The 14,855-nt window shown below is 42.3% G+C and overlaps 1 protein-coding gene across 1 annotated transcript in view; it reads right to left on the reverse strand.

Moving 5' to 3' along the window:
* AFF3 (ALF transcription elongation factor 3) overlaps positions 1 to 6,216 on the reverse strand; it is a 294,827-nt gene extending 288,611 nt beyond the window's left edge. Inside the window, exons 1-2 of the mRNA XM_068395291.1 lie at positions 6,197 to 6,216; positions 5,339 to 5,459 (exon numbers count right to left, since the gene is read on the reverse strand). Coding sequence (XP_068251392.1) covers positions 5,339 to 5,459; positions 6,197 to 6,216 — 141 coding nt within the window. The remainder of the gene's footprint in view (positions 1 to 5,338; positions 5,460 to 6,196) is intronic.
* Between the last annotated feature and the right edge of the window lie 8,639 nt (positions 6,217 to 14,855).

A 14,855-nucleotide genomic window follows, 5' to 3' on the forward strand; every position in this document is an offset into this window, starting at 1 on the left:
GGGACAATGGGAAAACTACAGATGACTATGTCCCTTCTTTGAAAATACTCTGAGAGGATGCTCGCTCCAGGGCACTCTCCTCTTTGAAAAAAAAAGTGAACACAACCCACCAAATTCTCCACAATGTTCAGTGCTTGCTGTGTGCAGCAGGGGGGACACAGCCACCCTCCCTCCCCTTTAAGATTAATTATTGTCTTTAAAATAATCCATTTACTTCCTGACTGAAGAGGCAGAAGCTCCACAAAGAAATAAAACAAGCAAAGAAAACGTACTGAAAAAGATTGAAAACCCTTGCTTTAAAAAGCCACTGTAAGCAAAAGGGTGTATCATTAGCATTCATGCAGCTGAGATTTTTCTGAACCCTGCCAAAATTCAGGTGTGTGATGTTCTTTGCTTGACGTTTTCAGAGGAAGACAGTAATGAGCCAGTGGTGTTCTCCCTTCTTTCTTCCAGACATGGGGTCTGGATGGAAAAACTCCCATTGGCTTCAGAAGGCCAAGCTTTCATCTCAAGACTTTCTGTTTTAGAGGAAAACAGAAAGAAAGAGAAAGAAGGGAGCAAAGGGAGTGAAGAAGACCCCCTGAAAGTTATGTAAAAAATATGAAAGATGTATCAGCAACATCAGTATTTTTGGTTTTAAGCCTTTAAATAAAACTGAGTCACTCAAACAAAAATGTAAGGAAAAGTCCCTTACTTCAGAATTTTTTTTAGGTTTTCCTATTAAAAAAAAAATTAGTCCAACCAAAAATTCCCAGTAAAGGACTGCAGTGATTGCCACATGCTTCAGAGTACAGTAGAAGCATTCCTAAGTCAGGCAGCAGCAGCAGTCCTGTCTTGCTTGAAACTTGTCCCCTCACATTTCAAGGACACTACCTTGTAACTAAGGAAAATACATTACAGCTAGCTTTCTGCTATGCATTTGTTACAATGCTGTCTAACAGAGTTGAATATATATCAATAATACATATTGAAGGGAAGTGGGAAGGGAAAAACTCCTAAGTGTTGCATCCGAAACATTGCTTTGCAAACTTGCAATAAGATGGCTCAACCACTACAGCCTGATCTTCTCTCTGCATATGCAGCTGTTGTTGTCACAAGGACAATAACCTGCTACGAAAAGAAATAGGAAGCATGAATTCACAAACAGCAAGTGGCTTAAAAAAGGGCGTTCCTTTGCTTCAAAGGAATCACATTGATGTCCTAGAGAAGAGGAAACTATTAACGAGGCTTCAAAAGTGGGAAGCATCACATTGCCAACCGTATCCTGGGCTGCATCAAAAGCAGTGTGGCCAGCAGGTCGAGGGAGGTAATTCTGCCCCTCTACTCCGCTCTTGTGAGACCCCACCTGGAGTACTGCACCCAGCTCTGGGGCCCCCAACATAAGAAGGACATGGAGCTGTTGGAACGAGTCCAGAGGAGAGCCATGAAGATGATCAGAGGGCTGGAGCACCTCTCTTATGAAGACAGGCTGAGAGAGTTGGGGCTGTTCAGCCTGGAGAAGAGAAGGTTTTGGGGAGACCTTAGAGCAGCCTTCCAGTACCTGTGCAGAGGAAAGCGTGAGAGGGACTTTTTACAAGTGCATGTAGTAATAGGATGAGGGGCAACGGTTTTAAACTGAAAGAGGGTAGATTTAGATTAGATATTAGGAAGAAATTCTTTCCTGTGGGAGTGGTGAGACACTGGAACAGGTTGCCCAGAGAAGTTGTGGATGCCCCTTCCCTGGCAGTGTTTAAGGCCAGGTTGGATGGGGCTTTGAGCAACCTGGTCTAGTGGAAAGGTGTTCCTGACTGTGGCAAGGGGGTTGGAAACATGTGATCTTTAAGGTCCGTTCCAACTGAAACCATTCTATGATTCTATGATTCTATGTCTGAAAAGAAAGAAGGTTGGAGATATACTCATGTGTCTCCTGGGGTCAATGAAATGGCTTCTACACTTGGGCATCTCCTTGACCAGCAGAATTACTTTCTGGAAGGCATAGAAAATTTTCCTTTCACCCAGTGGATCCTCCACCTTGTGTAGATACCTTGTAGAGAGATGCGTTTCCAGCTTTCCTCTAGGGAGGGAGATCTGCCTTTGGGCCTGCACCCAGCTTGATTCAGCCAGGCTGTGTGTGAGGTTTCCTTCCTTGCCAGGAGCATGGTGACAAGAACCACCAAATGGAACAGGGACTCTGACACCCACAAGTCTCCTACAGCACAGACAGCTTGTGGGGCAGCTCTCTACCTGGCTGCCTCTAGGTCCATGAACGTAAGAGAATTTATGTGCAAGTTTTGCCCCTGGTAAGTCCAAGTTCTCTAACAGAAGGTCCATTCTTTCCGATGGCTGCTATCTAGATGGGAAGTAAAAAAAAAGCCTAATTGCAGATTGTCTTCTATATGGATGTGATGTGAAGGTCACACAAAGACACCTCTTATTGAGAGATCGCAGATAACTACAAGAATAATTGCAGCAAACCGATATAATGCCTGTACCATGGCACATGCTGACAACTGGTTGGTGTTGTTCATTCCTTCTGGATACACTGGGGGCAACTTGAGGTGAGAAGATTTTGTGTTGAGCTGAGCTCACCTAGAAGAGTTCACCTCCATCCTCTTGGGAGCAAGATGGGATCTGAGGTAACTTGTTATGAGCTTTAGATGTAACAGTTTGTCCTATTATTTGCTCTGAAACATTGTTAGCCTTATTTAATCATTCACACAGGGAAAACATGATCATGAAATGAGTAAGCAGGAAAAGCATTCTGTGCAAACATTTCTAACTTACAGTGCTCTGATATTCTTCTGCAATGCAAGATGTATCCATGCACTTGAAGACTGCAAGATCAAACACTTCTAAAAATAAGCCTGAAAGTTGCATGGAAGGCCATCAGAATTTTTTTCTTCATTAAAAATACTGATATGGTTAAAGAGGCAAGGTATTCCATCCAGGAAATACCCAGAATGAAACTCCTACTTTTTATGCAGTGTAAAAGACATTTTCAGTAAAAGATACTGGATTTCCTGTAATCCTTCATAAAGGGTTGCTATGGATACTTTGAACAGGATAAGGGGCAACCCGAAGAGTCAGGATTTTTCAGAAAATCTGATGTTACAGGAGTAGTAATACATGTCAAGGTGAGAGAGGACGTAAGATTTAAGAGATTTCCAGTCTGCCTTTGATTTTCAGATACGGCCTTCTGAATGGCAAATCCTTTGGCTTTAGCTCATGTTTCTCAAGCTGTGTTGAGGAATCCTGAATTCAATCAGAGCTTGCAGTGAATGTCTGCTGTGACTTCATTCCCCTCTGGAAACACCTAAAACTTGAACATGATCTTTAAAGACAGTAAGAATGGGTTTCAGTTTTGCTTTCACAGAAAGGTTTCCTCTTTTGCAGTCAGCCTCTCTCTACAATAAGATCAAAATGCCCAAGCCACAGCTCTGCACCCCCACACTGAAGGTTCACAAATGCTTGGATGAGTTCAGACAGCGCAATGGTCCATTGCTAGTGTAGACATGACATTTAGAATACCCCACTGCTCAAGTTTTGGTGTCCAATACTGTCAGAATGACTGGTCTTCCCAAGCAGCTGCGACTGTCATGCCAACAGAGCTGTGGGTGAGTTATACAGCTGGCCTGGGCTTTGCCTTTCTCCATGTTTCCTTGACAAAGCCAGCTGTTGGATGTATTTTTGCAGCACCTACTTTACACGCTTGTCCAAAATAGGGACATAGTGTTTAAAGATAAGAAGCATGGATGGCTTTTTGATTGGCATTATTCTGTCTCCCCATAGGATACCCTCTCTGCTTCTAGAGACAGCAATGATTTTTCATCCACTCCCATTAAAGTCAATGGAATTATACTGTGGTTGCATAGAGGTGCCTTCAGACTTCATAACTCAGAAACTACTGGTGTGTCCATGATACACGAAGTCTGTGCCATGACAGTCAGTACATTGGCACACAAGTAATAAAGTGCACAAAATATCCCAACTATACTATTTTTATAAGTGATTTCAGCCTCAGTATTACCAGCTTTAGGTACCACAGACAAAATGGTATCAGGGACCCAGCAAAAGGACAGGCCCATTTTGTGAGAGGTCTATTCAATTGGACCTACCAAATGGAAAATCATTAGTCCCCATTGCTGCAGAGCCCTCACTAAATGCCAAGACACAGCTGACTTAAGCTTTTCAGGCTTTTTTCCATGGATTAGCCCTTGACTGGTCTCACGGTATACTTTTTCAAGTAGAGCCTTGAGGAGGAGTTCAAGACATCTCCCATGGTTTCTAAATGCCTTTGTAATGAATCTGAAATTCAGGCAGCTGGAGGTCAGCTTCAAGGCAGACAGAGCTGTCTTCTATCAAGGGACATGGTTTGAAAGTGGTAGATCTTTCTTTTTTATTAGGGACTAATACAACAATCTGGAAGCATGAAACATGGAAGCATGGAAATCAGGTGCAGAAGCCAAGTGCCAGGTCCCAAATAGGACTCCTGGAAAGAGGCACTAAAGCACCCAAAGCATCAAGGACAAGCGATGCTGCATGGAGGGAAAGGCTTCACAACGTGGTGGTTGTAACAGTAACGGGCATTACTGGAAGGGCACAGTAGATGATACACGATGATGCTTTGATGCACTCAGGCAAAGTCACTGGGTTAGCTGAGGGAGAGGAGCAGCCCCCATGGGATACTGCTCTCTGGTCCTGTTCACAAGGGCTTGGATTGCAGGCTTCTGGAGGCAGCAGTTAAGTGCAGAAGATCCTGCTTGACCCTTCTAACAGGGGGTGGGGAGAGACGATTGTGCCTCATCACACTACTGTTACCACAAGGGATAAAACAGGGAGTTGGGACTCGTAAGTTACTTCTGCCTTTGGTGAGACTAAAACATGTCTAGCAGACAAATTTTGTTGGTAATACTTACAGGGGGCAAAAAAAAAAGCAAATACCAAGATATTTCATTGCATTAATCTTGGCCAGAGCAGTGTTTACTGTATTGTTTGACTTTCACACACAATGCTAACACAATTGCTTCCTTTTAAGTGTTGCAAAAATAGGGCACTGTCACCTTCACCTCCTAGTTTTAATTCCATCTCAAAAATTGTTAGGATATTTCTGGTTTATTTCATTCTGGTGTGCTGCTGAACAGCATAAGAAGGTTATATATAAAAATATAGATATCTATTAAAAAAAATATATACACATAAAAATCCAATTCTCAATGAACTGTAAATGTTCTTTGCAAATTTTGTGAGGCTAGCACTTGTGGGAGGGTGCTGCAACCTGGACAATGCCTTTTGCAGGCTGCGTTTTCATACTGTGGAATAAATAAATAAATAAATAGCCACCCAGCTGGGAAGCATCTACCTTGTACGGTTCACTGAAGAGGGAGTAACTCGTGTTAAATGCGCCATCCTCCTGCTGGGCCTCATGATTTCTCCTCTCCCATTCTTTCCTTCGCAGCACGTTTCTATCCGGCTCGTAGACACTACAGCAAAAAAAAAGGGGAATAGCTTTTTAAGAGTTAAAAATTAGCAGGCAACATATAAACCAGCATGAATTTAAAAGTGAAGAACTCTGGTTTGCAGACAGATGGCAAAAATAAGCAAGAACATGAATCAGATGAATGCCAGTCCAAGCAGGCTGGGGAGGCTCAGGTCTCTGGGAATGCTGGTGCTTTCTTCACACAGAGAATAGATAATTAAATTCTTACAGAAGAATAAAAAAGAAATCACAGGGCAGGATCTAGTCTGTGCAGAACTTCTCTGCTTGAAATGTGACAAAGGAAATATCTAAGCAACTTTGACGAAGACTGAAAGTACTCTTAAGGCAGATGGTAATTACAGCTATGAGTAAATAGAAATTATGAACATATTTCCACTTAAGACATATCCTCTGAGTGTTGTATGAGAATGCTCCTTTTTTCACATGGATGTGTTTCTGTAGTGATTCTTTCATTAACTAGCTCCCTAAAGAGCTGTTAAAACTACATGCTGTAGTGGTTTCCACAGTTAGGCTGCTTCTTCTGATCTGTGTTAATCAGCCAAGTCGTGAAACTACTACTGAAACAATCCCTCTTTCTGATGGATTTGACACTACCACAACTTCAGAGCATGGATAAATGAATACTGGCACGGTAGTCTATGTACGGCTGGTAGAGTGTAGTTGGAGAGACAATAAAATCACTGCATTGCACAACAGTATTAATTTTTAGAAATTAACTACTCTGCCTCCAATATAGACATCCAGAATAAAAATTAACTTTTTTTTTTCAGAATTCTACTTCAATGCGTGACAACGTAAACCAGAGTATCCTTTCCCTGAATATCCACAGAACAACACAGGTTTGCACATTTCAGTCTGTTATGTTTTATTCTCCTCACAAAGGAAACCAACGTGTCTAGTAAGGTTTATGTGTTAGTTCAGGACAACATGTGAAGAGTATGCTGATTGCCTATTTTGCTTAGCTCAGCTAATGCCTTTCTTCTGGCACTATAAATCTGTAAAGTAGAAATATATATTAATGTCGTGTAAGTGCACCATGTGTTAATAAGAAAAAGGTTGTCTTGCTAACCAGCTTCCCAGTTAGCAAAACATATGTTGCATTGGCTTACCCATGTGACGTTACCTAGTATGCCTCGGGCAAGGCAGTAAAAAGGCCAACAGCTATCTGATTCTAATTCAAGACTCGAGAGAGCTGAAAATACATAGTTTATGTTAGACGCTATTAGTATTTAAAAACAAGGCTTTAGCAGTCACCAAACAGACACAAACTCTCATGTTTACTTGTTAATGCTGCTAAATCAAACTGGACTGCAGAGCGCCCTTCTGATGGGTCTGAGGGTATCTGAAGGCAAATGCCAAATGCTGAGAAGGGCTCAAACACGAGGGTTTATTGTGAAACACAGAATTTCAGTACAGCAGGTTGAAGACAGCTGCAAACCACCAGTTTGTTTATTCCACTTACAGGTGGTTGAGTTTTTTTGGGTTTATCCCATATTTTTCATGAGCAATGCTTGTTTATCCACACCAACACCCTCTCTTTGAAAAGGAGTGTCATGAGAAGGCAATTGTACGGGTAGAGTTTTGGGCATGGAAAATGCCTTCCTCCAGGAAGAAGGGGGCAGCAAAGGCCTTCCCCGGGGTCCCTGTGAGTGGAGACCATCCGCTGCACACGCTGCCAAGGCCATCGACAGAGCAGTTGTCATTTACTGCTGCATAAGCAATGGTCCTCAGTCACTACCTCATGCTATCTGAGCATACTCCCGTCAGTTAAGTCAGGGTAAAAGACTTTCTAGAAACAACTTCTGTATCTGTCATGGTTTTAACCTGACCACACAGCCACTTGCTCACTTTTCCCTGCCCCCCTGGGGAGTGGGGGAGAGAATCAGAAAGGTAAAGGTCAAGAGACTCGTGGATTGAGATAAAAACAATTTAATAATCGAAATAAAATTCGTACTTAACAACTTTTTTTCCTCAGTCTTCACCGGCAAGTGCTAGCCTCACCACCCAAGTCGCAGAAGGCAGAGGCAGGGACTGGAAGGGTGAAGAACCACCCACTGTAGGAGAAGATCAGGTTCAAGACCATCTAAGGAACCTGAAGGTACACAAGTCCATGGGACCTGGTGAGGTGCATCCACGGGTCCTGAGGGAACTGGCGGATGAAGTTGCTAAGCCGCTATCCACCATTTTTGAGAAGTCGTGGCAGTCTGGTGAAGTTCCCACTGACTGGAAAAGGGGAAACATAACCCCCATCTTCAAGAAGGAAAAAAAGGAAGACATGGGGAACTACAGGCCAGTCAGTCTCACCTCTGTGCCTGGCAAGATCATGGAGCAGATCCTCCTGGAAATTATACTGAGGCACACAGAAATCAAGGAGGCAACTGGTGACGGCCAACATGGCTTCACTAAAGGCAAATCATGTCTGACAAATTTGGTGGCCTTCTACGATGGGGTTACAAGGCCGGTGGATAGGGAAAGAGCAACAGATGTCATCTATCTGGACTTGTGCAAAGCATTTGACACTGTCCTGCACAACATCCTTGTCTCTAAATTGGAGAGACATGGACTTGACAGATGGACCACTCGGTGGATAAGGAACTGGCTGGATGGTCACACTCAAAGAGTTACGGTCCATGGTTCGATGTCCAAGTGGACACCAGTGACGAGTGGTGTTCCTCAGGGGTCAGTATTGGGACCGGTCCTGTTTAACATCTTTGTCGGCGACATGGACAGTGGGATTGAGTGTGCCCTCAGCAAGTTTGCTGATGACACCAAGCTGTGCGGTGTGCTCGACACGCTGGAGGGAAGGGATGCCATCCAGAGGGACCTTGACAGGCTTGAGAGCTGGGCCTGTGCGAACCACATGAAGTTCAACAAGGCCAAGTGCAAGGTCCTGCATGTGGGTCAGGGCAAACCCAAGAACAAATAAAGGCTGGGTGGAGAATGGATTGAGAGCTGCCCTGAGGAGAAGGACTTGGGGGTGATGGTTGATGAGAAGCTCAACATGAGCCGGCAGTGTGCGCTTGCAGCCCAGAACGCCAACCGTATCCTGGGCTGCATCAAAAGCAGCGTGGCCAGCAGGTTGAGGGAGGTGATTCTCCCCCCCTACTCTGCTCTTGTGAGACCCCACCTAGAGTACTGCACCCAGCTCTGGGGCCCCCAACATAAAAAGGACATGGAGCTGTTGGAACGAGTCCAGAGGAGGGCCACGAAGATGATCAGAGGGCTGGAGCACCTCTCCTATGAAGACAGGCTGAGAGAGTTGGGGTTGTTCAGCCTGGAGAAGAGAAGGCTCCAGGGAGACCTCATAGCAGCCTTCCAGTACCTGAAGGGGGCCTACAGGAAAGTGGGAGAGGGGCTTTTTACAAGGGCAAGTAGTGATAGGATGAGGGAGAACAGTTTTAATCTGCAAGAGGGTAGATTTAGATTAGATCTTAGGAAGAAATTCTTTTCTGTGAGGGTGGTGAAGCACTGGAACAGGTTGCCCAGAGAAGTTGTTGATGCCCCCTCCCTGGAAGCGTTCAAGGCCAGGTTGGATGGGGCTTTGAGCAACCTGGTCTAGTGGAAAGGTGCTCCTGCCTGTGGCAAGGGGGTTGGAACTAGATGATCTTTAAGGTCCCTTCCAACTGAAACCATTCTATGATTCTATGATATAATAATAATAATAATAATATATACAAACAAGTGATGCACAGTGCAACAGCTCAACACCTGCTGAACAATGCCCAGCCCATCCTGGCTAGCAATCCCAGAGGACAGAAATGCCGAAATCTCAATCCCGGAAGAGCAAGCGAGCTTCCCGGCTAACTCTCATCTATATACTGACCATGACATTGCATGATATGGAATATCCCATTGGCTAGTTTGGATCCCTTGCTCTGGCTGTGCTCCCCCCAGCTTCTTGTGCACCCACACACTAGCAAAGCATGGGAAGTTGAAGAGTCCTTGATTTCTTAGCAGCAACTAAAAACACCAGTGTATTATTGACATTCTCATACCAAATCCCATACTAAATCCCAAACATAGCGTTATTCTAGCTACTAAGAAGAAAATTAGCTCTATCCCAGCTGAAACCAGGACAGTGTCTAAAACAGACTTTCTGCCACCCTGAATACGTGTTGTTGGATTGGGTTTTCCTGGAGTTGCAGTGATCTGCCACTTCATCCTCAGCCACGTTTCCCCACCCAGAAACTCTTGAATCTTTGAGACGCTTTGCATTTGGACTCTAGCCTGCAGTCAAATAGAGATGGGCAGCTCCCCTGAGATTAAATTATAATACTGATCTCTACCCAGTTTCTAGGAAGTAAACAAGTGCAACGTTCTCCACTATACCTCATACAAATTTAAAAATGCACCGGTGTGATACTCTTAAAGTGGAAGGACATTTTTATCCCTTTATTTGATGGAGACATATTTGATGAAGACATGCAAGTTGTCAGATCTCTGAACTCCCTTCTCGAATGAGAAGTTCACTGTTGGCAATGCAATGCACAACCTGCAATAATTCTGAATGATTATGCAAATGGCAAAACCGTGTGACAAGGCCTAATATGCCATCTATAAGCCGTAAGTTAGGAAGAGCTACAAGTTGAGAGTTGCATTCCTTTGGTAACAGCAGATGGCAAAATCTCTAGCATTTGTGAGGCTGCTTCTTATTTGCGTGAACATTGCAACAATCACATATCCTTGAATGTATGTCACCAAATGTATACATTTATTTTCGTTTGAGGACAATACTGCCAACTGCTATAATTGTCTTTATTGCAAACACTTCAGTTTATGGAAAATGATTCTTTTTAATAGTTTTCTTTCCTCTTTCTTTTTTAAAAATTTGTAATTTAAAACAATCTCAAATGTACATGTACCTTTTTAATCGTTTACACTGTGTTTCTTTTCCATAGCTAAGCCATGAAGAACAAGTTCATGAAAATCTGAAGATTTTTTCCTCACAGGGGTATGTGTGCATATGTGGATGGTGCATGTATATACATATATGTGTTACATGGATGCTCACACATTAGTTTATTGATGAAGTTTTGCTAGTATGAGCCAAAATGTTGAGGCAGTTCTGCAAGACTTAGAAACCAAAGAACACACAACCATTCATCTCTCAAAAGTCAGTGTCATTTGTACTTGTTTCATACAGGTCAAACTCCAAAAGGATTAATTTAAATAGGTTTTTAATGGCATATTTTTATTTTTAAAATGCTGCATCTGTTTCAAATTCATGCTTAAAGGACACGAACTGAAGCATGAGTAACAAGTCAAACACTTGCAAAAGTTATATGTGAATAAAGGTTGCATTATAAAAATTACACTGTCTTGAATTTAGCACACTGCTTTAAAAACACACTTCGATTTATCTCAGCCTTAAGATCTGCCAAGAGACATATTGGACATGCTGATTAATTACGTCCAAATACCAGTGACTCAGGGTCAAAGAATCTTCAGCACACCATCACCACCACACAGTCACAGCAGCTCTACCTTCTCTGCTTCTTCCAAGATGCTTTGAATAATTTCACTCTCAGGTTATTTTACAGATCAGAATATCAATGGATTGACAAACTTCTCGGAGTAGGTGTGCTTCATAAATTTCGATCTGTTGTGATGGCTTTTGGACAATCATGTTGATGGCTACCTGTTCTTTGGCCACGTGCTAGGTGAGCGTGGCTCCCCATGAGACCAGCCTGAAGAGGAGAGTCCAGGTGCTGATGGGAGGACAGCTGCAGCATCAGCCTTCCCACAGCACTGACAGAAAGGCTCATAGCTTTCTTCACATTACTCCTGACATCAGAAGGAACTGCTTCCTTTAGTCCTTAATTAGAAATAGCCAGAGATGGCTCAGGGGACAGCCTGGGAGCAGGGCAATAACCTTACCTGAAAAACTTGGGACTGGATTTAATCTCCTACAAAGTCCAAAGAGTTATGTAGTCTCAGGCTAGGCTGTGAGCAATCATATAAAAAGCCTAAAGTTTTAAGTGTTGAAGAGTCTCCTTTTCTTTCTTTCTTTTTTTTTTTTCTTTTAAAGCACACTATTTGTGACTCACCTCCCTCAGACATCATTGCTTGGAACAACTCAAATAAAAAGTTCTAATCTCCATGATGAACTGGGTGGAGACAATGGACCAACATATTATCCTGTCCTTCAGTTTTAGAGAATGCCCAAGTTTTGCATTCAGAGGAAGATGTCCTTTTCCATGAACTAAAGCACTGCACCTTTGCCGAGGAATTACACGCATTTGCAGATGTATGGTGTGCATTAACAATGCTGCTTGACCTTTTCAGAAACCACAAAATTGCCACATCACCAAGAAGAGATTCAGGAAGGATACCGTTATTTTGCTACGAGATCACCATCCTTGTAACAGCTGACATCTTTGAAGCTGTAAAAGACATGCGTAGGTAAATTGAGGACGAGATCGCTGGTGCTCCCCTTTCCTCGCGCCAGTTTATTTTCTGGTAAAGGCTGCCCTACTGGCACGACAGAGGAAGGTGTTACACCGCGTATACACATACCTGGTGACAATTACTGAACTCTTTATAGGTTGCAGTAACTTGCAATCTCGCCTTTGCCTTTCCAGACCTTCCAATATCATTTTCCAGTCCAAAGATTTAGTTCATTATTCTCTGAATTGTGAGGGCTTTGCAACACATCCTCCACACACACACCTTCCTTTTACCTCCCTACGCACACAAATATTGTGATATAGACTTAGGAGGAGTAGCTTGTTCATTTGCGGTTAATGTTTTTGACCCAGGAGGCTAATCTCCTCCACCCCAGCAGCTATGTGTGGCACTTCACACAAAACTTTCAGAACTTAGAGTCTAGGCATATTAATAACAAAAGCAGAGCTGATGCCTCACGCTAACATGAGACAATTTCTTGAACTGGCAAAAACACAGTTCCTGTAGGCTCCTGGCAGGCCTTTGCTAGGGAAGACCTAGATTCCATTTGCAAGGGCTGAGCTGCTTTCCCAGATTTTGTAGACTTCCCCATTTGTGCCCAAACTGACCTTTCTTCTTCCATAATCAGATTAAGAGGCTTCATACAAAACGCTGTCAGATCACAACACCCACTCCCAGTGTCATGGAAATGATACCATCCCCAAGCTTCCAGGTGGACTCCCTGAGTATTCCCTGGGAGTGTACAGAGCTGATCGTGTTCCAAACAAACAAACAAACAGAAAAAATCCCCCAAAACCACAACCCACACCGTAAGCAACTAAAAGATACATGCATTTCAAGAATAAAACTAGACCCCTGAACAAGTTTTCTGTGAGGACACATATATCTTTGAAATTAAATTTTAGCGCACAGTCATTTCTGAATTATGAGCAAAGCTGGAACTGCTTCAAAACCATGAAAAACAGGCAGTATGTCAAGAAAATAAATTTTTAAATGGTTTACTGATTATTCTCAACATTTCCCCACAAATTTTAATCTGGCACACAAGTCAATATACTAAATTTCAGGTTGAAGTGAGGACAATTTCTTAAATATTTAATAGTCTAATTCTCCCCTGAATTACCACATTTATGCCAAAGTACCTAAATAGAGTAACTCCAGGGAAAAACTTATACAACACAATAAAAAAAAAAACAGTCCAACCCTGATGCAGGACAGTGGTCATGAAACTGAATTCAGAATGGAAATTGGATTCTGAATATAAGTGTGCCATCATTCCCTACCTCTGCAGTATTTTAAAACAAAGAAGGACTAACCTGCCTAAGACCTTGTAAAGGCAATAGCCCCAAACATTTTAGAAAACAGTCTTAATTCTGACAATTTAATTACAACAATTCAGGTTATTTTGCTTGCTGAATCACTGTGCTTAACATGGAAGTGCTATCATTTAATGCCTGTTTTCTATTTTACTGTTCATGTCCATGGTTTTCACTGGCCAGTTTCGTGGTACCAGTTCCATTTTCAGCTAAGTATAAGCGATGTCTGTTTGGGAACTAATTGCTAATGGGTTATGGGGAGCTCTTACAGACGGTAACCTTACATTTTTGAGCATTAAATGTTTTCCCTAATGACATTTGAACTATTGGTTTGATTATAACAAAGGGGCTGGCTTTGATGAACAAGTGGCATAATCAATAAAATACATTCCTAGATTGCAACCGACTTTTTTAGACTTTTTATCTAGCTTGAACAGCAGAAGTTAATTTGAGGATTTTTACAGTATTTTTTCCCATTTACAAACAGAAATGCCGTGGGGTAAAGCAATTACTCTGATTTACTGTTTTCACTTTGATTGAACATAAAGATGTAGCAGGGTCTCAAAAAAGCAGTAACTTAACAAACTGTGCTCCTACCCACAGACAGATAAAGTACCTACTTTGCTATTTCAAAGAGTTTACCTCCAGGCAGCAGCACAGAGCAAACATCAATCAATGACATGTGTCTAAGATGAGATTGATGTTTACTCTCACAGCTTTTCATCTTACATCCAATAAATTATTTTTCCTTCACCAAAATGCCTGGTTAAATTTCATTTTTCACTTTGCAGTATCAGTTTTAAAACTTTAGCTTCCAGCAATTTTAAAGCTAGGATTCATTGACGCTTCAGCTTTTACAGCCAGTTTATGATTTGTATTAACCATGAAACACTACTGTCCAAACATGAATATGATCAGGGGGAGCTGAGCTGGGCTGGCCGCTCATGTGGTGGCAGGTGCGGGCTGGAAGGTGCAAGATTGCTTTAATTATCTGCCTGGAAATTCCGAGTCCGAAACTGGGAGCTATATTTTCAGGGGCAGATACATTGCGTCTACCAAATAATGCATATATACATATCATATCTGCAAAATCAGCATCTGAGCATTCAAGGAGAGTCTTCTGAGGGCTCACGCTGGGCAACTGGAAGGAACCAAGGAAAGACTAATTGTGGGCGCAGTTATTATCTTATAGGCGCTCACATCTGACATTCACAAAATGCGAGTGCTTTGCATGCAACCTGACTGAATTTTAAATATGTATTGAAATATTGAGAAAACCTAGGGTTGCAATTGAGACTGGGATATAGGTTGTTGAGTCAGAGCAGTAAACACTACAACAGAGGAAAATTGAAAAAAAATCCAATTTAGTTCAACATCTGCTTGTACAGGAGCACCTCTTCAGCTCCACTACAGACAAAACATGCACATTTTCTTCCCTCAGTGAAGTTTTGCTCAATGGGGGAAACTGAGACATAATTCCAATTTTTGTTTTAGTTTCAGAAAATATAACTTCTTCACATTATAAAAATCTACCACTCCATACCTGCAATATCAATAGATATCCAACAATTCACCATTCAGTGTTAATGGGTAATTCTATATTCAATGCCTTACTACTTTCTTTTTGCTATTAAGTGCTGGTGCTCTCTTTTTATAAC

The sequence above is a fragment of the Nyctibius grandis genome, chromosome 2 (genome assembly GCF_013368605.1).
Source record: "Nyctibius grandis isolate bNycGra1 chromosome 2, bNycGra1.pri, whole genome shotgun sequence".
Taxonomy (NCBI): domain Eukaryota; kingdom Metazoa; phylum Chordata; class Aves; order Nyctibiiformes; family Nyctibiidae; genus Nyctibius; species Nyctibius grandis.